The sequence below is a fragment of the Salvelinus namaycush genome, chromosome 21 (assembly GCF_016432855.1).
Source record: "Salvelinus namaycush isolate Seneca chromosome 21, SaNama_1.0, whole genome shotgun sequence".
In the NCBI taxonomy this organism is placed as follows: Eukaryota; Metazoa; Chordata; class Actinopteri; order Salmoniformes; family Salmonidae; genus Salvelinus; species Salvelinus namaycush.
The window spans coordinates 49,446,991-49,467,623 of NC_052327.1; the positions used below are offsets into that span (position 1 = coordinate 49,446,991).

Genomic DNA, 20,633 nt, shown 5'->3' on the forward strand with positions numbered 1-20,633 from the left:
CTAAAGGACACCAGCAGTATGATCTCAGAACAGCTACCCTCCTAAAGGACACCAGCAGTATGATCTCAGAACAGCTCCCCTCCTAAAGGACACCAGCAGTATGGTCTCAGAACAGCTCCCCTCCTAAAGGACACCAGCAGTATGGTCTCAGAACAGCTCCCCTCCTAAAGGACACCAGCAGTATGGTCTCAGAACAGCTCCCCTCCTAAAGGACACCAGCAGTATGATCTCAGAACAGCTCCCCTCCTAAAGGACACCAGCAGTATGGTCTCAGAACAGCTCCCCTCCTAAAGGACACCAGCAGTATGATCTCAGAACAGCTCCCCTCCTTTGTAAAGGACACCAGCAGTATGATCTCAGAACAGCTCCCCTCCTTTGTAAAGGACACCAGCAGTATGATCTCAGAACAGCTCCCCTCCTAAAGGACACCAGCAGTATGATCTCAGAACAGCTCCCCTCCTAAAGGACACCAGCAGTATGATCTCAGAACAGCTCCCCTCCTTTGTAAAGGACACCAGCAGTATGGTCTCAGAACAGCTCCCCTCCTTTGTAAAGGACACCAGCAGTATGGTCTCAGAACAGCTCCCCTCCTAAAGGACACCAGCAGTATGGTCTCAGAACAGCTCCCCTCCTAAAGGACACCAGCAGTATGATCTCAGAACAGCTCCCCTCCTAAAGGACACCAGCAGTATGATCTCAGAACAGCTCCCCTCCTAAAGGACACCAGCAGTATGATCTCAGAACAGCTCCCCTCCTAAAGGACACCAGCAGTATGATCTCAGAACAGCTCCCCTCCTAAAGGACACCAGCAGTATGGTCTCAGAACAGCTCCCCTCCTTTGTAAAGGACACCAGCAGTATGATCTCAGAACAGCTCCTTTCCTAAAGGACACCAGCAGTATGATCTCAGAACAGCTCCCCTCCTAAAGGACACCAGCAGTATGATCTCAGAACAGCTCCCCTCCTAAAGGACACCAGCAGTATGATCTCAGAACAGCTCCCCTCCTTTGTAAAGGACACCAGCAGTATGATCTCAGAACAGCTCCCCTCCTAAAGGACACCAGCAGTATGATCTCAGAACAGCTCCCCTCCTAAAGGACACCAGCATCATTCTGTTAGAATGATATAGCCCTTGCCCCGCTCCTATCCCAATTGTCCTTTGTATATTATTTATATATACTTGTGTTCCCCGATGTACTTCCTGTATGTCACGTTCTGACCTTTATTTCCTTTGTCTTGTCTTTATTTAGTATGGTCAGGGCGTGAGTTGGGGTGGGCAGTCTATGTTTGTATTTCTATGTTTTCCTATTTCTGTGTTTGGCCTGATATGGTTCTCAATCAGAGGCAGTTGTTTTGTGTTGTCTCTGATTGGGAACCATATTTAGGTAGCCTGTTTTGTGTTGGGTTTTGTGGGTGGTTGTCTTCAGTCTTTGTGTGTCTGCACCAGATAGAACTGTTTCGGTTTTCACGTTTGTTTGTTTTGTATTTTGGAAGTGTTCAGTTTATTGTCTTTGATTAAACATGATGAACACTAATCACGCTGCGCTTTGGTCCTCTCCTTCTTCCACAGAAGAAAACTGTTACACTGTATTGTTTTGTTGTTAATAAAATAAATACAAAAATAACTAGGATTTTTAAAATGTGTTTCTTTTCTTGTCTCGGTGCCTCTCATTTTAAAGCGGCAATCAGCAGTTAAACAATAACAAAGCGCCCTCCCCGTGCCTCTTTCTGTAAAAACATGAGGGATGGGGCTGAAGAAATGTAACCACTCTCAAAATCATAGACAACGCTATGGATGCAAGGACAGACCATCCATGATATACACATTTTAGTTTTAACCATGTTTTGAGATAGTGTTTAAGTTTACTTTGTTTAGAAACATTGGAGTAAAACAAGCTTCTATTTTGGGTTCTGACAGTTGAACTCAGCTCATGAGGCATTTAGAAATCCAGAAATGGATGTAGGAACTGCATATTGCTCCTTTAAACAATTAAAGTTCACTCAAGTACATTTCCATTATAAAGTATTTCCATTGTAAAACCTGTGATAGATCATGTGAGTGGTTCGATCTAGCTTCTGTAGATGCTGCTAATGCTGAACACTTGAAAGAGGGCGTTCTACCGAAGATTCACACAAATCTATCTGTGGTTCTACTGCACGCATGTGATTATTCCTGGGTAGTGTAATAATTTCCTTCTACAGCAGTGATCATCAACTAGATTCAGCCACGGGCCGATTTTTTTTTCTTGAGCCGATGGTCGTGTGCCCGACTAAAACATAATTATTTCAAACCTTGCTGAAATTTGTATATGATCATGTCTCTCTCTCTCTATTATGCGTGGGAATACTTGGGGACAGATTTCTAAAATTAAAATCACTTGGAGATGATTTCCTGGTGTTTTTACAGTCAGTCTTATGTCCAACAATGAAAATTCCACCCCAAAATGTGAATTATTTTTTTATCCGAAAATAAAACCACCCGGTGGGCCACATTCGGCATGCGGGCCGCCAGTTGGGAAACCCTGTTCTACAGTATTTCATTTTGACGGTGTTTATGTTGCCATTCTCCTTCTATGGATAAGAGAGAGACCAGAGATGGTCAGGGCAATCCAGTAAGAAACTCAAACAGTTCTTGACTTTACTAGAGAGGAAACTATACTGAATACAAAAAGAAACGCAACATGCAACAATTAAAGATTTTACTGAGGTAAGGTTCAAATAAGGAAATCAGTCAATTAAAAGAAATTCATTAGGCCCTAATTTATGGATTTCACGTGACTGGGAATACAGATATGCAGCTGTTGGTCACAGATACCTTAAATAAAAAAAGCTGGGGCATGGATCAGAAATCCAGTCAGTATCTGGTGTGACCACCGTTTGCCTCGATCATAGCAGCACATCTCCTTCCCATAGAATGAAATCAAATTGTATTTGTCAGATACGTGGAATATTTTATTTATTAGTATTTTATTTAACTAGGCAATACAACAGGTGTAGACAGTGAAATGCTTAGTTACAAGCCCTTAACCAACAATGCAGTTCAAGAAATGGAGTTAAGAAAATATTTACTAAATAAACTAAAGTAAAGAAAAAATGTATATATATTATAACAAATAAAATATACAAAAATACAAAATGACACAATATAGTAATAACGGGGATATATACAGGGGGTAAAGTGACATAGATAATAAACAGCGAGTGGGGGGGACAATGTAAATAGTCCGGGTGGCCATTTGATCAGTCTGTCGATTGTTTCCTGTGGAATGTTGAATATTTGCGGGAACTAGAACACATTGTCGTACACGTCGATCCAGAGCATCCCAAACGGGCTCAATGGGTGACATGTCTGGTCAGTATGCAGGCCATGGAAGAACTGGGACATTTTCAGCTTCCAGGAATTGTGTACAGATCCTTGTGACATGGGGCTGTGCATTGTCATGCTGAAACATGAGGTGATGGTGGTGGATGAATGGCATGACAATGGGCCTCAGGATCTCATCACGGTATCTCTGTGCATTCAAAATGCCATCGACAAAATTTAATTATGTTTGTTGTCCATAGCTTATGACTGCCCATACCCCTCCGCCACCATGGGGCACTCTGTTCACAACGTTGACAGAGGAAAACCACTAGCCCACACGACGCCATACACGTGGTCTGCAGTTGTAAGGCGGGTTGGATGTACTGCCAAATTCTCTGAAACAACGTTGGAGGAGGCTTATGGTAGAGATATTAACATTCAATTCTCTAGCAACAACTCTGGTGGACATTCCTGCAGTCAGCATGCCAAATGCACACTCCTTCAAAATTTGAGACATCTGTGTTGTGACAAAATTTTAGAGTGGCCATTTGTTGGCCCCAGCACAAGGTGCACCTGTGTAATGATCATGCTGTTTAATCATATTCTTGATATGCCACACCTGTCAGGTGGATGGATTATATTGGCAACGGAGAATGGGGAATAGAGAGGAGTATGATTACTTGTTTAAGGTTAAACAAATTTGTGCACAACATTTGAGGGAAATAAGCCTTTTGTGCATATGTAAAATGTCTGGGATCTTTCTGCTGATGAAACATGTTGCCATTATATTGTTGTTCAATATATTTAATCTACAACTGCTTTGACTCGCAGCTAAGAACTTCAAAAGTTCAGGTCCTACCGAGATTTGAACTCGGATCGCAGGATTCAGAGTCCTGAGTGCTAACCATTACACCATAGAACCATACAATGCTAGCGCATACGTACGACACTAGTCTCATGTAACTCTGATTCTTTCGCCCATTCGTCTTCATTGCTAGCTGTTGACACAATGTGTGAATGAATCCAGTAAATAAATGTAATGTAGATACATTAAATAAATAATATGAGAAGTTTTATCAATGCAGATGGTTGATCCGGAAGTGGGCATTATATATAGCGGTTGGATGCTGAACTAGCTAGCTGGATTTCCTGCTGCTAAGGTTAAATGACAAGGCTCGAACTGCAGTGCATTGCGGTGACGGGCAGGAGAAGACCACTAAGGTATAATAACCGATAGGACCGGGGAAGAAAGGAAAGGTGCCACTTGGATTCAAAGACATCGAACCTCGCCTTCATTTGGATTCAGAATGGGGAATAGAGACGACGAGTATGATTACTTGTTTAAAGGTAAATGTATGCTAAATGTGACCTAAATGTACCTGTCCATAAAAAGTGATGTCATCATGGTTTTATTTACTCCCGGGCTAGCTAGGAGTGGTCGCCTCTTTGGCACTACAAGCTAAGCTAGTTAGCTAACAGCTAACGCTACGCATTTGAAGCCTGCTAACTTTAGCCTGATATCCTGCGAATTTAAAGGAGGTCGTTTGGATATAAATATAGCTATTGTTTTGTCTTGATATTCTCAATAATGCTAACTAACAGCAGTTGATCATTTGTCTTTAGCTTGTTGGCTAGATAGCGCAGGTCTCTGATGGACCGGTGCGGCAACGTTACCGTCAGGAAATATACAACTAACGTTAGTTAGGTTAACACCAGTAACAGCCAGTTAGTTAACCAGCTACTTTGTCAAAATGACCACATAGCTAACGTTAACTTAGTTAGCCACCTACTGAAACCACGGGTAGTTGCTCCAGCGACATAAAGTACGTTATAGCTAGCTAGCTAACGTTATGTGATGTCATTCATTTAAACACATTTCTTAGAGATTATTACAAATAATGTCTATATGTACCATATCCTGTTCGTGAAACGTAGTGGTTTCAGCAAAATGCTCAGCATCATGCCATCTGATGAGATGGGTTATTCCGAGGGGCTTTTAGCAACGCGGGTGTATTTAAATACACTAGCGTTGCTTTCAATTGTATTGGGTTGCACAACATCTGTCAGTGGAAGGCCAGAAATGAAATATAATTCCATTTCAATATGCTGTGCCGGTGGGCAGGACGGTTGATCATTATAAACAGGGGGGATTTTTGGACAAAATAACTAAACGATGGTATTATTAAAGCCGTTCCAAACGAGGCTCAGACCCACTTGCTCTCTGCTCAGGGTAGCAGGAAGCCTTGAGGTTTAAAGCTTTGGGACAGTGATGGAATAGCAGCGCTGACAAGGTGAAACATCTGTTGCTCCCGGATGCTGCACAATGGTAACCCCACTTTCTGCTGGTGTCTCGGGAGTTGAGATATCAAGAAAAAAACATTTTCATTACACACTTGTAATATAAGCACCCCCCATATGATTTGTATTACCTCGTATTTAACCTTAATTTAACTAGGCAAGTCATTTAACAACTAATTCGTATTTACAATCACGGCCTACCCCGGCCAAACCCTCCCTTAACCCGGGCGACGCTGGGCCAATTGTGCGCCGCCCTGTGGCAGAGGAAGTGGGTCTACAACAGACCCATTGATTGGTAATACGCTTCTTTTTGAGATATTTTGTCTCAACCCCCGCACCCATCGACAGCTTCCTATTCTACATCATAATGAATGGGCTCCTGCTTGTTAGCTGTTAGCATGTGATGGTAATCCGGTCAAAGCACATTTCACATTCAGATAGACTCTTTCTTTATTGTACAATAAGGGGGTGTATTGTATTGATGTATATGATGTCTATTGTTTTATATTCCTACTGTAATATCTACAGGGTGTGTATATTCCTACTGTAATATCTACAGGGTGTGTATATTCCTACTGTAATATCTACAGGGTGTGTATATTCCTACTGTAATATCTACGGGGTGTGTATATTCCTACTGTAATATCTACAGGATGTGTATATTCCTACTGTAATATCTACAGGATGTTGTAAATTTGACTGCCTTCTTCAATGTGAGGGGAATCAGGAGCTGCATGAAGTTGTTTTGAATTGACTCTGACCTGTCTCTTTCTCTCTCTGGCCCGGTGGTGTTGATAGGAGACACTAACCTGTCTCTTTCTCTCTGGCCCAGTAGTGATGATAGGAGACTCTCTAACCTGTCTCTTTCTCTCTCTGGCCCGGTGGTGTTGATAGGAGACACTAACCTGTCTCTCTCTCTCTCTCTGGCCCGGTGGTGTTGATAGGAGACACTAACCTGTCTCTCTCTCTCTGGCCCAGTGGTGTTGATAGGAGACACTAACCTGTCTCTTTCTCTCTCTGGCCCAGCGGTGTTGATAGGAGACTCTAACCTGTCTCTTTCTCTCTGGCCCAGTGGTGTTGATAAGAGACTCTCTAACCTGTCTCTTTCTCTCTGGCCCAGTGGTGTTGATAGGAGACTCTCTAACCTGTCTCTCTCTCTCTGGCCCAGTGGTGTTGATAGGAGACTCTCTAACCTGTCTCTTTCTCTCTGGCCCAGTGGTGTTGATAGGAGACTCTCTAACCTGTCTCTTTCTCTCTGGCCCAGCGGTGTTGATAGGAGACTCTCTAACCTGTCTCTTTCTCTCTGGCCCAGTGGTGTTGATAGGAGACTCTCTAACCTGTCTCTTTCTCTCTGGCCCAGTGGTGTTGATAGGAGACTCTCTAACCTGTCTCTTTCTCTCTGGCCCAGCAGTGTTGATAGGAGACTCTCTAACCTGTCTCTTTCTCTCTGGCCCAGTGGTGTTGATAGGAGACTCTCTAACCTGTCTCTTTCTCTCTGGCCCAGTGGTGTTGATAGGAGACTCTCTAACCTGTCTCTCTCTCTCTGGCCCAGTGGTGTTGATAGCAGACTCTCTAACCTGTCTCTCTCTCTCTGGCCCAGTGGTGTTGATAGGACTCTAACCTGTCTCTCTCTCTGGCCCAGTGGTGTTGATAGGAGACACTAACCTGTCTCTCTCTCTCTGGCCCAGGGGTGATGATAGGAGACTCTCTAACCTGTCTCTTTCTCTCTCTGGCCCGGTGGTGTTGATAGGAGACACTAACCTGTCTCTCTCTCTCTCTCTGGCCCGGTGGTGTTGATAGGAGACACTAACCTGTCTCTCTCTCTCTGGCCCAGTGGTGTTGATAGGAGACACTAACCTGTCTCTTTCTCTCTCTGGCCCAGTGGTGTTGATAGGAGACTCTCTAACCTGTCTCTTTCTCTCTGGCCCAGTGGTGTTGATAGGAGACTCTCTAACCTGTCTCTTTCTCTCTCTGGCCCAGTGGTGTTGATAGGAGACTCTAACCTGTCTCTTTCTCTCTGGCCCAGCAGTGTTGATAGGAGACTCTAACCTGTCTCTCTCTCTCTGGCCCAGTGGTGTTGATAGGAGACTCTAACCTGTCTCTCTCTCTCTGGCCCAGTGGTGTTGATAGGAGACTCTAACCTGTCTCTTTCTCTCTTGCCCAGTGGTGTTGATAAGAGACTCTCTAACCTGTCTCTTTCTCTCTGGCCCAGTGGTGTTGATAGGAGACTCTAACCTGTCTCTCTCTCTCTCTGGCCCAGTGGTGTTGATAGGAGACTCTAACCTGTCTCTTTCTCTCTGGCCCAGTGGTGTTGATAGGAGACTCTAACCTGTCTCTTTCTCTCTGGCCCAGTGGTGTTGATAGGAGACTCTCTAACCTGTCTCTCTCTCTCTGGCCCAGTGGTGTTGATAGGAGACTCTAACCTGTCTCTTTCTCTCTGGCCCAGTGGTGTTGACAGGAGACTCTAACCTGTCTCTCTCTCTCTGGCCCAGTGGTGTTGATAGGAGACTCTGGTGTGGGGAAGAGTAACCTGTTGTCTCGTTTCACCCGGAATGAGTTTAACCTGGAGAGTAAGAGTACCATCGGGGTGGAGTTTGCCACCCGCAGTATCCAGGTGGATGGGAAGACCGTGAAGGCTCAGATCTGGGACACCGCTGGCCAGGAGAGATACCGGGCTATTACATCAGCGTGAGTACAAACACACACACACTGTTTAGGAAACACTTCTGACACGACTGGACAGGAGCGATTACGAGCCATCACCTCAGCATGAGCACTCGGGATTGCGGACATTTTGAAAACACTTTGAAACACCATCTTTTTCATGGAAATACTGCCTTCTGAAATGTTGCTTATTAAATGTATGTATCAAATATCATATGAAAGTGTCATGTGTAGACCTAATGCATTTAGTTGGGGAGTCAGTTCAACACAGACCTAATGCATTTAGATGGGGAGTCAGTTCAACACATAGACCTAATGCATTTAGATGGGGAGTCAGTTCAACACATAGACCTAATGCATTTAGATGGGGAGTCAGTTCAACACATAGACCTAATGCATTTAGTTGGGGAGTCAGTTCAACACATAGACCTAATGCATTTAGTTGGGGAGTCAGTTCAACACATAGACCTAATGCATTTAGATGGGGAGTCAGTTCAACACATAGACCTAATGCATTTAGATGGGGAGTCAGTTCAACACATAGACCTAATGCATTTAGTTGGGGAGTCAGTTCAACACATAGACCTAATGCATTTAGTTGGGGAGTCAGTTCAACACATAGACCTAATGCATTTAGATGGGGAGTCAGTTCAACACATACACCTAATGCATTTAGTTGGGGAGTCAGTTCAACACATAGACCTAATGCATTTAGTTGGGGAGTCAGTTCAACACATAGACCTAATGCATTTAGATGGGGAGTCAGTTCAACACATAGACCTAATGCATTTAGATGGGGAGTCAGTTCAACACATAGACCTAATGCATTTAGATGGGGAGTCAGTTCAACACAGACTTAATGCATTTAGATGGGGAGTCAGTTCAACACAGACCTAATGCATTTAGATGGGGAGTCAGTTCAACACAGACCTAATGCATTTAGATGGGGAGTCAGTTCAACACATAGACCTAATACATTTAGATGGGGAGTCAGTTCAACACATAGACCTAATGCATTTAGTTGGGGAGTCAGTTCAACACAGACCTAATGCATTTAGATGGGGAGTCAGTTCAACACATAGACCTAATGCATTTAGATGGGGAGTCAGTTCAACACATAGACCTAATGCATTTAGATGGGGAGTCAGTTCAACACATAGACCTAATGCATTTAGATGGGGAGTCAGTCCAAAGCATGGACCAATGTATTTAGCTGGGGAGTCAGTCCAAAGCATGGACCAATGTATTTAGATGGGGAGTCAGTCCAAAGCATGGACCAATGTATTTAGATGGGGAGTCAGTCCAAAGCATGGACCAATGTATTTAGATGGGGAGTCAGTCCAAAGCATGGACCAATGTATTTAGATGGGGAGTCAGTCCAAAGCATGGACCAATGTATTTAGATGGGGAGTCAGTCCAAAGCATGGACCAATGTATTTAGATGGGGAGTCAGTCCAAAGCATGGACCAATGTATTTAGATGGGGAGTCAGTCCAAAGCATGGACCAATGTATTTAGGCAATTTCAAAGCCTGTTACAAGGTTTACTTTGAAGTTTCTAACACCACTATAAAGACCGTCTCTGTTTGTCACCTGGTCCACAGGTATTTAAGTTTCTAACACCACTATAAAGACCGTCTCTGTTTGTCACCTGGTCCACAGGTATTTAAGTTTCTAACGCCACTATAAAGGCCGTCTCTGTCACCTGGTCCACAGGTATTTAAGTTTCTAACACCACTATAAAGACCGTCTCTGTCACCTGGTCCACAGGTATTTAAGTTTCTAACACCACTATAAAGACCGTCTCTGTCACCTGGTCCACAGGTATTTAAGTTTCTAACGCCACTATAAAGACCGTCTCTGTTTGTCACCTGGTCCACAGGTATTTAAGTTTCTAACACCACTATAAAGACCGTCTCTGTTTGTCACCTGGTCCACAGGTATTTAAGTTTCTAACACCACTATAAAGACCGTCTCTGTCACCTGGTCCACAGGTATTTAAGTTTCTAACACCACTATAAAGACCGTCTCTGTCACCTGGTCCACAGGTATTTAAGTTTCTAACGCCACTATAAAGACCGTCTCTGTTTGTCACCTGGTCCACAGGTATTTAAGTTTCTAACACCACTATAAAGACCGTCTCTGTTTGTCACCTGGTCCACAGGTATTTAAGTTTCTAACACCACTATAAAGACCGTCTCTGTCACCTGGTCCACAGGTATTTAAGTTTCTAACACCACTATAAAGACCGTCTCTGTCACCTGGTCCACAGGTATTTAAGTTTCTAACACCACTATAAAGGCCGTCTCTGTCACCTGGTCCACAGGTATTTAAGTTTCTAACACCACTATAAAGACCGTCTCTGTCACCTGGTCCACAGGTATTTAAGTTTCTAACACCACTATAAAGACCGTCTCTGTTTGTCACCTGGTCCACAGGTATTTAAGTTTCTAACACCACTATAAAGACCGTCTCTGTCACCTGGTCCACAGGTATTTAAGTTTCTAACACCACTATAAAGACCGTCTCTGTCACCTGGTCCACAGGTATTTAAGTTTCTAACACCACTATAAAGACCGTCTCTGTCACCTGGTCCACAGGTATTTAAGTTTCTAACACCACTATAAAGACCGTCTCTGTCACCTGGTCCACAGGTATTTAAGTTTCTAACACCACTATAAAGACCGTCTCTGTTTGTCACCTGGTCCACAGGTATTTAAGTTTCTAACACCACTATAAAGACCGTCTCTGTTTGTCACCTGGTCCACAGGTAGTTCAGTTTCTAACACCACTATAAAGACCGTCTCTGTTTGTCACCTGGTCCACAGGTATTTAAGTTTCTAACACCACTATAAAGACCGTCTCTGTTTGTCACCTGGTCCACAGGTATTTAAGTTTCTAACACCACTATAAAGACCGTCTCTGTTTGTCACCTGGTCCACAGGTATTACCGTGGTGCCGTGGGGGCCTTGCTGGTCTATGACATCGCCAAGCACCTGACCTATGAAAACGTTGAGCGTTGGCTGAAGGAGCTGAGAGACCATGCAGACAGCAACATCGTCATCATGCTGGTCGGCAACAAGAGTGACCTGCGTCACCTCCGGGCTGTGCCCACCGACGAGGCACGGACATTCGCAGGTCAGTGTGTGTTTTTTACGTTCATTTTATGTCACCTTTATTTAACCAGGTGGGTCAGTTGAGAACAACTTCTCATTCACAACTGTGACCTGGTCAAGATAAAGCAAAGCAGTGCAACACAAACAACAACACAGAGTTACACAGGGAATAAACAAACGTACAGTCAATAATACAATAGAAAAATCCATATACAGTGTGTGGCATGGGGCAGGCGATACGAGTGCTCTACGCCCGCTCAGGGCTGTTCCCCCCGACGACGCAGGTCAGTGTGTGGCATGGGGCAGGCGATACGAGTGCTCTACGCCCGCTCAGGGCTGTTCCCACCGACGACGCAGGTCAGTGTGTGGCATGGGGCAGGCGATACGAGTGCTCTACGCCCGCTCAGGGCTGTTCCCACCGACGACGCAGGTCAGTGTGTGGCATGGGGCAGGCGATACGAGTGCTCTACGCCCGCTCAGGGCTGTTCCCACCGACGACGCAGGTCAGTGTGGCATGGGGCAGGCGATACGAGTGCTCTACGCCCGCTCAGGGCTGTTCCCACCGACGACGCAGGTCAGTGTGGCATGGGGCAGGCGATACGAGTGCTCTACGCCCGCTCAGGGCTGTTCCCACCGACGACGCAGGACAGTGTGGCATGGGGCAGGCGATACGAGTGCTCTACGCCCGCTCAGGGCTGTTCCCCCCGACGACGCAGGTCAGTGTGTGGCATGGGGCAGGCGATACGAGTGCTCTACGCCCGCTCAGGGCTGTTCCCACCGACGACGCAGGTCAGTGTGTGGCATGGGGCAGGCGATACGAGTGCTCTACGCCCGCTCAGGGCTGTTCCCACCGACGACGCAGGTCAGTGTGTGGCATGGGGCAGGCGATACGAGTGCTCTACGCCCGCTCAGGGCTGTTCCCACCGACGACGCAGGTCAGTGTGTGGCATGGGGCAGGCGATACGAGTGCTCTACGCCCGCTCAGGGCTGTTCCCACCGACGACGCAGGTCAGTGTGTGGCATGGGGCAGGCGATACGAGTGCTCTACGCCCGCTCAGGGCTGTTCCCACCGACGACGCAGGTCAGTGTGTGGCATGGGGCAGGCGATACGAGTGCTCTACGCCCGCTCAGGGCTGTTCCCACCGACGACGCAGGTCAGTGTGGCATGGGGCAGGCGATACGAGTGCTCTACGCCCGCTCAGGGCTGTTCCCACCGACGACGCAGGTCAGTGTGGCATGGGGCAGGCGATACGAGTGCTCTACGCCCGCTCAGGGCTGTTCCCACCGACGACGCAGGACAGTGTGGCATGGGGCAGGCGATACGAGTGCTCTACGCCCGCTCAGGGCTGTTCCCCCCGACGACGCAGGTCAGTGTGTGGCATGGGGCAGGCGATACGAGTGCTCTACGCCCGCTCAGGGCTGTTCCCACCGACGACGCAGGTCAGTGTGTGGCATGGGGCAGACGATACGAGTGCTCTATGCCCGCTCAGGGCTGTTCCCACCGACGACGCAGGTCAGTGTGTGGCATGGGGCAGGCGATACGAGTGCTCTACGCCCGCTCAGGGCTGTTCCCACCGACGACGCAGGTCAGTGTGTGGCATGGGGCAGGCGATACGAGTGCTCTACGCCCGCTCAGGGCTGTTCCCACCGACGACGCAGGTCAGTGTGGCATGGGGCAGGCGATACGAGTGCTCTACGCCCGCTCAGGGCTGTTCCCACCGACGACGCAGGTCAGTGTGGCATGGGGCAGGCGATACGAGTGCTCTACGCCCGCTCAGGGCTGTTCCCACCGACGACGCAGGACAGTGTGGCATGGGGCAGGCGATACGAGTGCTCTACGCCCGCTCAGGGCTGTTCCCCCCGACGACGCAGGTCAGTGTGTGGCATGGGGCAGGCGATACGAGTGCTCTACGCCCGCTCAGGGCTGTTCCCACCGACGACGCAGGTCAGTGTGTGGCATGGGGCAGGCGATACGAGTGCTCTACGCCCGCTCAGGGCTGTTCCCACCGACGACGCAGGTCAGTGTGTGGCATGGGGCAGGCGATACGAGTGCTCTACGCCCGCTCAGGGCTGTTCCCACCGACGACGCAGGTCAGTGTGTGGCATGGGGCAGGCGATACGAGTGCTCTACGCCCGCTCAGGGCTGTTCCCCCCGACGACGCAGGTCAGTGTGTGGCATGGGGCAGGCGATACGAGTGCTCTACGCCCGCTCAGGGCTGTTCCCACCGACGACGCAGGTCAGTGTGTGGCATGGGGCAGGCGATACGCCCGCTCAGGGCTGTTCCCACCGACGCCGCAGGTCAGTGTGTGGCATGGGGCAGGCGATACGAGTGCTCTACGCCCGCTCAGGGCTCCTCCCCCTGACGACGCAGGTCAGTGTGTGGCATGGGGCAGGCGATACGAGTGCTCTACGCCCGCTCAGGGCTGTTCCCCCCGACGACGCAGGTCAGTGTGTGGCATGGGGCAGGCGATACGAGTGCTCTACGCCCGCTCAGGGCTGTTCCCACCGACGACGCAGGACAGTGTGTGGCATGGGGCAGTCGATACGAGTGCTCTACGCCCGCTCAGGGCTGTTCCCCCCGACGACGCAGGTCAGTGTGTGGCATGGGGCAGGCGATACGAGTGCTCTACGCCCGCTCAGGGCTGTTCCCACCGACGACGCAGGTCAGTGTGTGGCATGGGGCAGGCGATACGAGTGCTCTACGCCCGCTCAGGGCTGTTCCCACCGACGACGCAGGACAGTGTGTGGCATGGGGCAGGCGATACGAGTGCTCTACGCCCGCTCAGGGCTGTTCCCACCGACGACGCAGGTCAGTGTGTGGCATGGGGCAGGCGATACGAGTGCTCTACGCCCGCTCAGGGCTGTTCCCACTGACGACGCAGGTCAGTGTGTGGCATGGGGCAGGCGATACGAGTGCTCTACGCCCGCTCAGGGCTGTTCCCACCGACGACGCAGGACAGTGCCGTACCAACTCACACAGGAAGAGGTCTAGGAGTAGTGGGGTGAACCGTTTCATTATTTTCCTTACCCATGAGTGGCTGTTAGTTTTCAGGGTTTTACTTATTGAAATAGGAAGACGTCTCTGTACTGTCATAGAGATTTACATAATGGTAGAGACCTTAACACAGTAGTGATTGACATGGTTAACTGTTTCCCTCTGTTCCTCAGAGAAGAACGGCTTGTCTTTCCTGGAGACTTCAGCCCTGGATTCTACTAACGTGGAGACATCCTTCCAGACCATTCTGACTGGTGAGTGGCTGTCTACAGCATTGATCTGTATCTGAAGAGAACTCAGACTGACTTGTATGTATCGTAGACTGGAACGTTTGATACGGTGTCATGATATAGACGTGTGTGTGTGTGTGTGTGTGTGTGTGTGTGTGTGTGTGTGTGTGTGTGTGTGTGTGTGCACACACGAGACGAGACCAGTGATTGTGTGTTGGAGTGATCAAATCCACTGGGCCGAGAGCCAGATCTGCCTGAAGACCTAATCACAGCTGAGACATGACTAGCCTTGATGAGGACTAATGTGTGGATTCTCCTCAAGTCCAGTTCTTCTAACAGGATATGACCACCATAATGCTTTGCAGCTGTGTCCTAATTCTGCTCTAGCCTGGTCCCAGATCTGTTTATAATGCTGGGTGTAGTCATTATGCACCAAACTGAAGAAGACAACTGACAAACAGGAAGGGACTAGGCTACCTGAACTTGACCAATAACAAATGCTTGTTTTCCATTGTGTGCCCTAATGAATATGACCCTGATGCTCTGTCCTGCTGTCTACCAGCTCCTTCCTCTGACCCTGTCCTGCTGTCTACCAGCCCCTACTCTGGCCCTGTCCTGCTGTCTACCAGCCCCTACTCTGGCCCTGTCCTGCTGTCTACCAGCTCCTTCCTCTGACCCTGTCCTGCTGTCTACCAGCTCCTTCCTCTGACCCTGTCCTGCTGTCTACCAGCCCCTACTCTGGCCCTGTCCTGCTGTCTACCAGCCCCTACTCTGGCCCTGTCCTGCTGTCTACCAGCTCCTTCCTCTGACCCTGTCCTGCTGTCTACCAGCTCCTTCCTCTGACCCTGTCCTGCTGTCTACCAGCTCCTTCCTCTGACCCTGTCCTGCTGTCTACCAGCTCCTTCCTCTGGCCCTGTCCTGCTGTCTACCAGCTCCTTCCTCTGGCCCTGTCCTGTTGTCTACCAGCTCCTTCCTCTGACCCTGTCCTGCTGTCTACCAGCTCCTTCCTCTGGCCCTGTCCTGCTGTCTACCAGCTCCTTCTCTGACCCTGTCCTGTTGTCTACCAGCTCCTTCCTCTGACCCTGTCCTGCTGTCTACCAGCTCCTTCCTCTGACCCTGTCCTGCTGTCTACCAGCTCCTTCCTCTGGCCCTGTCCTGCTGTCTACCAGCTCCTTCCTCTGGCCCTGTCCTGCTGTCTACCAGCTCCTTCCTCTGGCCCTGTCCTGCTGTCTACCAGCTCCTTCCTCTGACCCTGTCCTGCTGTCTACCAGCTCCTTCCTCTGACCCTGTCCTGCTGTCTACCAGCTCCTTCCTCTGACCCTGTCCTGCTGTCTACCAGCTCCTTCCTCTGACCCTGTCCTGCTGTCTACCAGCTCCTTCCTCTGACCCTGTCCTGCTGTCTACCAGCTCCTTCCTCTGACCCTGTCCTGCTGTCTACCAGCTCCTTCCTCTGACCCTGTCCTGCTGTCTACCAGCTCCTTCCTCTGGCCCTGTCCTGCTGTCTACCAGCTCCTTCCTCTGGCCCTGTCCTGCTGTCTACCAGCTCCTTCCTCTGACCCTGTCCTGCTGTCTACCAGCTCCTTCCTCTGACCCTGTCCTGCTGTCTACCAGCTCCTTCCTCTGACCCTGTCCTGCTGTCTACCAGCTCCTTCCTCTGACCCTGTCCTGCTGTCTACCAGCTCCTTCCTCTGACCCTGTCCTGCTGTCTACCAGCTCCTTCCTCTGGCCCTGTCCTGCTGTCTACCAGCTCCTTCCTCTGACCCTGTCCTGCTGTCTACCAGCTCCTTCCTCTGACCCTGTCCTGCTGTCTACCAGCTCCTTCCTCTGACCCTGTCCTGCTGTCTACCAGCTCCTTCCTCTGGCCCTGTCCTGTCCTGCCCTGTTCTGCACTAACACGCACACAATGTAGTCAAACCAACGTTTTAAAGGGAGTGCTATGTGGTGATTGTGTTAGATAGCTTCCTGTTTAAGCTGTGAGTAAAGTCCTGCAGCAACATGCTACTTAAAGACCATTAGAAACTGGGTGGTTCCAGCCCTGAATGCTGATTGGCTGACAGCCGTGGTATATCAGACCGTATACCACAGGTATGACAGAACATGTCATTTTACTGCTCCAGTTTAAAATAGCAATAAGGCACCTCAGGGGTTTGTGATATATGGCCAATATACTCGGATGTGTCGTGACTAAGAACAGCCCTTAGCCGTGGTATATTGGCCATATACCATACCTCCTTGGTCCTTATTGATAAAGCCTAACACTCACCTACACAGAGGGTACTTAACACGAGCTGTGAACTACTTTAGGTACTAGGCTTGTCCTCAACTATATATCCCCATCTCCTCACCACCTCCTCAAAAGGCAGAGGGGAGTGATCTCCTCCAGTGGGTTGTGGGAAAGCGGTGTGGAGATGGGACGGGAGGAATTGAGACAGAGCTCTAGTGTTCTGTCTTTCTGTGTGAGTGATGTTAATGCCCTGTCTCTCTCTTCTCTTCCCCACCTCCCCTCCCTATCCCCCCCTGCAGAAATCTATCGCATCGTGTCTCAGAAACAGATGTCGGACCGGCGAGACAACGACATGTCGCCTAGCAACAACGTGGTCAACATCCAGGTGCAGCCGACGGAGAATAAACCAAAGATGCAGTGTTGTCAGAGCATCTAACAGCATCACCAGTACCACCTGCTACCCCCTGACCCCCGACCCCAAACCCCCTTCTAAAAGACTGCTTTGGTCCTGTTTGTCTGAGACACAGCTGCGTGGCCAGGCTCTAGACTGAGACACAGCTGCGTGGCCAGGCTCTAGACTGAGACACAGCTGCGTGGCCAGGCTCTAGACTGAGACACAGCTGCGTGGCCAGGCTCTAGTCTGAGACACAGCTGCGTGGCCAGGCTCTAGACTGAGACACAGCTGCGTGGCCAGGCTCTAGTCTGAGACACAGCTGCGTGGCCAGGCTCTAGACTGAGACACAGCTGCGTGGCCAGGCTCTAGTCTGAGACACAGCTGCGTGGCCAGGCTCTAGACTGAGACACAGCTGCGTGGCCAGGCTCTAGACTGAGACACAGCTGCGTGGCCAGGCTCTAGACTGAGACACAGCTGCGTGGCCAGGCTCTAGACTGAGACACAGCTGCGTGGCCAGGCTCTAGACTGAGACACAGCTGCGTGGCCAGGCTCTAGACTGAGACACAGCTGCGTGGCCAGGCTCTAGTCTGAGACACAGCTGCGTGGCCAGGCTCTAGACTGAGACACAGCTGCGTGGCCAGGCTCTAGACTGAGACACAGCTGCGTGGCCAGGCTCTAGTCTGAGACACAGCTGCGTGGCCAGGCTCTAGACTGAGACACAGCTGCGTGGCCAGGCTCTAGACTGAGACACAGCTGCGTGGCCAGGCTCTAGACTGAGACACAGCTGCGTGGCCAGGCTCTAGACTGAGACACAGCTGCGTGGCCAGGCTCTAGACTGAGACACAGCTGCGTGGCCAGGCTCTAGACTGAGACACAGCTGCGTGGCCAGGCTCTAGACTCTATGCTCCCATGTTGAGGCTGTGTCCAGATTCTCCACCCTTCCTACCAAAGTGTGGCACACTCCATGTCATGGATTTAAAGGCATTGGATTGTAATCATTGGCTGAAGGGAGTTTCTTTACACCATTGTTAAATCCATGATGGGAAGTGTGCAAGTGAACACTTTGATAAAAGGGTGTATAATTAGGGTGCAGCTGTGTCTGAGCCCGTTGGTTCCTTAAGGATCCCAGTCAGGACTATACAGCTGTGTCTGAGCTCGGTGGTTCCTTAAGGATCCCCAGTCAGGACTATACAGCTGTGTCTGAGCCCGTTGGTTCCTTAAGGATCCCCAGCTTTTTATTTTTGCCATCTTTTATATTACTATATAGCTATGTTTTAATAACCAGACAAACTCTGGAAGAATCTGCACAGAAATGTATTCTTGGATGTACTAGTTTTGTTAGTAATAATGCAGACCTGCCAACATGCATTGTACCATAGGCTTCTAGGCTTCTATTTGGCACATTGTGGTTTTTGACTCAACCGTCTGAAGTTGGAGCTGAGCCAATCAGAGGACTTGGCCGACGAGAAACCATCTCCAGCTCTCCGCCCCCCCCCCCCCCCCCCCCCCCTGTAGTCATGGTAATGTTCTCCTCACTGCAGCTCTCTGTTCATACCACTGATGTGTGAGGGGGAAATGGAGAACCAACTCTTTGGCAAATACATTTTCCATAATTCTATGTGTTAGTCAAGCACATAACCACTATTTAGCAGTTAGCTCCTTAGCTAAGGCGTCATTACGACTAAGGTAGTTAGCTACAGCGTTTAGTCAACTAAGCGAGAACAAATTTCTTGCCCGCACATTTTTTTGATCTCTGCAATGGTAGTAGGCACGAGCACATTGACCAGCAACATGTGCTGTGGTAGTTCAGTGCTCCTCACTGTGGATGGAAACAGACATGGCAGAGAGCTGTTCTGCTAATACCATCCTTCACTGAAAGTTATGTTAAACTGTTAAAGATTAGCAGGCCTATGTTAATGAATCATTTGTGTATCTGTCCTCTTCAAATACCTGGTGGATGAGGTCAGGGCGCTGGTGGATGAGGTCAGGGCGCTGGTGGATGAGGTCAGGGCGCTGGTGGATGAGGTCAGGGCGCTGGTGGATGAGGTCAGGGCGCTGGTGGATGAGGTCAGGGCGCTGGTGGATGAGGTCAGGGCGCTGGTGGATGAGGTCAGGGCGCTGGTGGATGAGGTCAGGGCTGGTGGATGAGTGGATGAGGTCAGGGATAGAGATCTGGAACCAGCTCCTATAGGCCTAGCTCAATTGTTTCATATTCCATCTATCCTACAGTAAACTAGGATTCATATTCCATCTATCCTACAGTAAACTAGGATTCATATTCCATCTATCCTACAGTAAACTAGGATTCATATTCCATCTATCCTACAGTAAACTAGGATTCATATTCCATCTATCCTACAGTAAACTAGGATTCATATTCCATCTATCCTACAGTAAACTAGGATTCATATTCCATCTATCCTACAGTAAACTAGGATTCATATTCCATCTATCCTACAGTAAACTAGGATTCATATTCCATCTATCCTACAGTAAACTAGGATTCATATTCCATCTATCCTACAGTAAACTAGGATTCATATTCCATCTATCCTACAGTAAACTAGGATTCATATTCCATCTATCCTACAGTAAACTAGGATTCATATTCCATCTATCCTACAGTAAACTAGGATTCATATTCCATCTATCCTACAGTAAACTAGGATTCATATTCCATCTATCCTACAGTAAACTAGGATTCATATTCCATCTATCCTACAGTAAACTAGACTACTACATTGCATCCATTAATTGAATTATTTAGAAATTTCTCCTCAAACAAATTTAAGAAGAAGCCCGTTTGCATTTTCACTAGACTATCCACCTCAACTATTGATTTAATCATTACCCCTCAATTTAACCTCGGAAAAAAACAGCTCAATTTCATTTAGCATCAAACACAATACTTCTGTGTTTACTACAATGTTGGATTTAATTTATAGCTCTAGGTTTAAGGAAATGTCTGTCAAATGCACCAATTTCCTGAGGGGAAAGTTGGCTGACCCAATCTGGGCCTTCCCCTACCAAACCTTAGTCCTACATCAGTACCACCTTGGCTGAAAACCAAGTACCCATAGCAGTCTATAGTTAGCTACTGAAGACCAGCCAATTACCGAGTACCCATAGCAGTCTATAGTTAGCTACTGAAGACCAGCCAATTACCGAGTACCCATAGCAGTCTATAGTTAGCTACTGAAGACCAGCCAATTCCCGAGTACCCATAGCAGTCTATAGTTAGCTACTGAAGACCAGCCAATTCCCGAGTACCCATAGCAGTCTATAGTTAGCTACTGAAGACCAGCCAATTACCGAGTACCCATAGCAGTCTATAGTTAGCTACTGAAGACCAGCCAATTACCGAGTACCCATAGCAGTCTATAGTTAGCTACTGAAGACCAGCCAATTAC

The 20,633-nt window shown here is 48.6% G+C and overlaps 1 protein-coding gene and 1 non-coding gene across 2 annotated transcripts; one reads left to right on the forward strand and one right to left on the reverse strand.

The window, feature by feature from the left end:
- Window positions 1–4,153: 4,153 nt before the first annotated feature.
- trnaq-cug lies at window positions 4,154–4,225 on the reverse strand. The gene has a single exon. It is a non-coding gene; the product is annotated as a tRNA-Gln (tRNA).
- A 323-nt stretch (window positions 4,226–4,548) lies between these two features.
- On the forward strand, window positions 4,549–18,648 carry LOC120066770 (ras-related protein Rab-11A). The gene is made up of 5 exons (XM_039018237.1): window positions 4,549–4,650; window positions 8,094–8,289; window positions 11,208–11,401; window positions 14,549–14,629; window positions 17,129–18,648. Exons 1-5 carry the CDS (start codon window positions 4,611–4,613, stop codon window positions 17,263–17,265), a joined length of 648 nt encoding a protein of 215 aa, XP_038874165.1. The 5' UTR covers window positions 4,549–4,610; the 3' UTR covers window positions 17,266–18,648.
- The last annotated feature ends 1,985 nt before the right edge of the window (window positions 18,649–20,633 follow it).

Bases quoted from the DNA above. Each gene is read 5' to 3' on its own strand.
- LOC120066770 (XM_039018237.1), top strand. From the start codon at position 4,611: ATGGGGAATAGAGACGACGAGTATGATTACTTGTTTAAAG. The intron at 8,290-11,207 runs GTGAGTACAAAC...CCTGGTCCACAG, and splicing joins TACCGGGCTATTACATCAGC to GTATTACCGTGGTGCCGTGG. The intron at 14,630-17,128 runs GTGAGTGGCTGT...CCCCCCCTGCAG, and splicing joins CTTCCAGACCATTCTGACTG to AAATCTATCGCATCGTGTCT.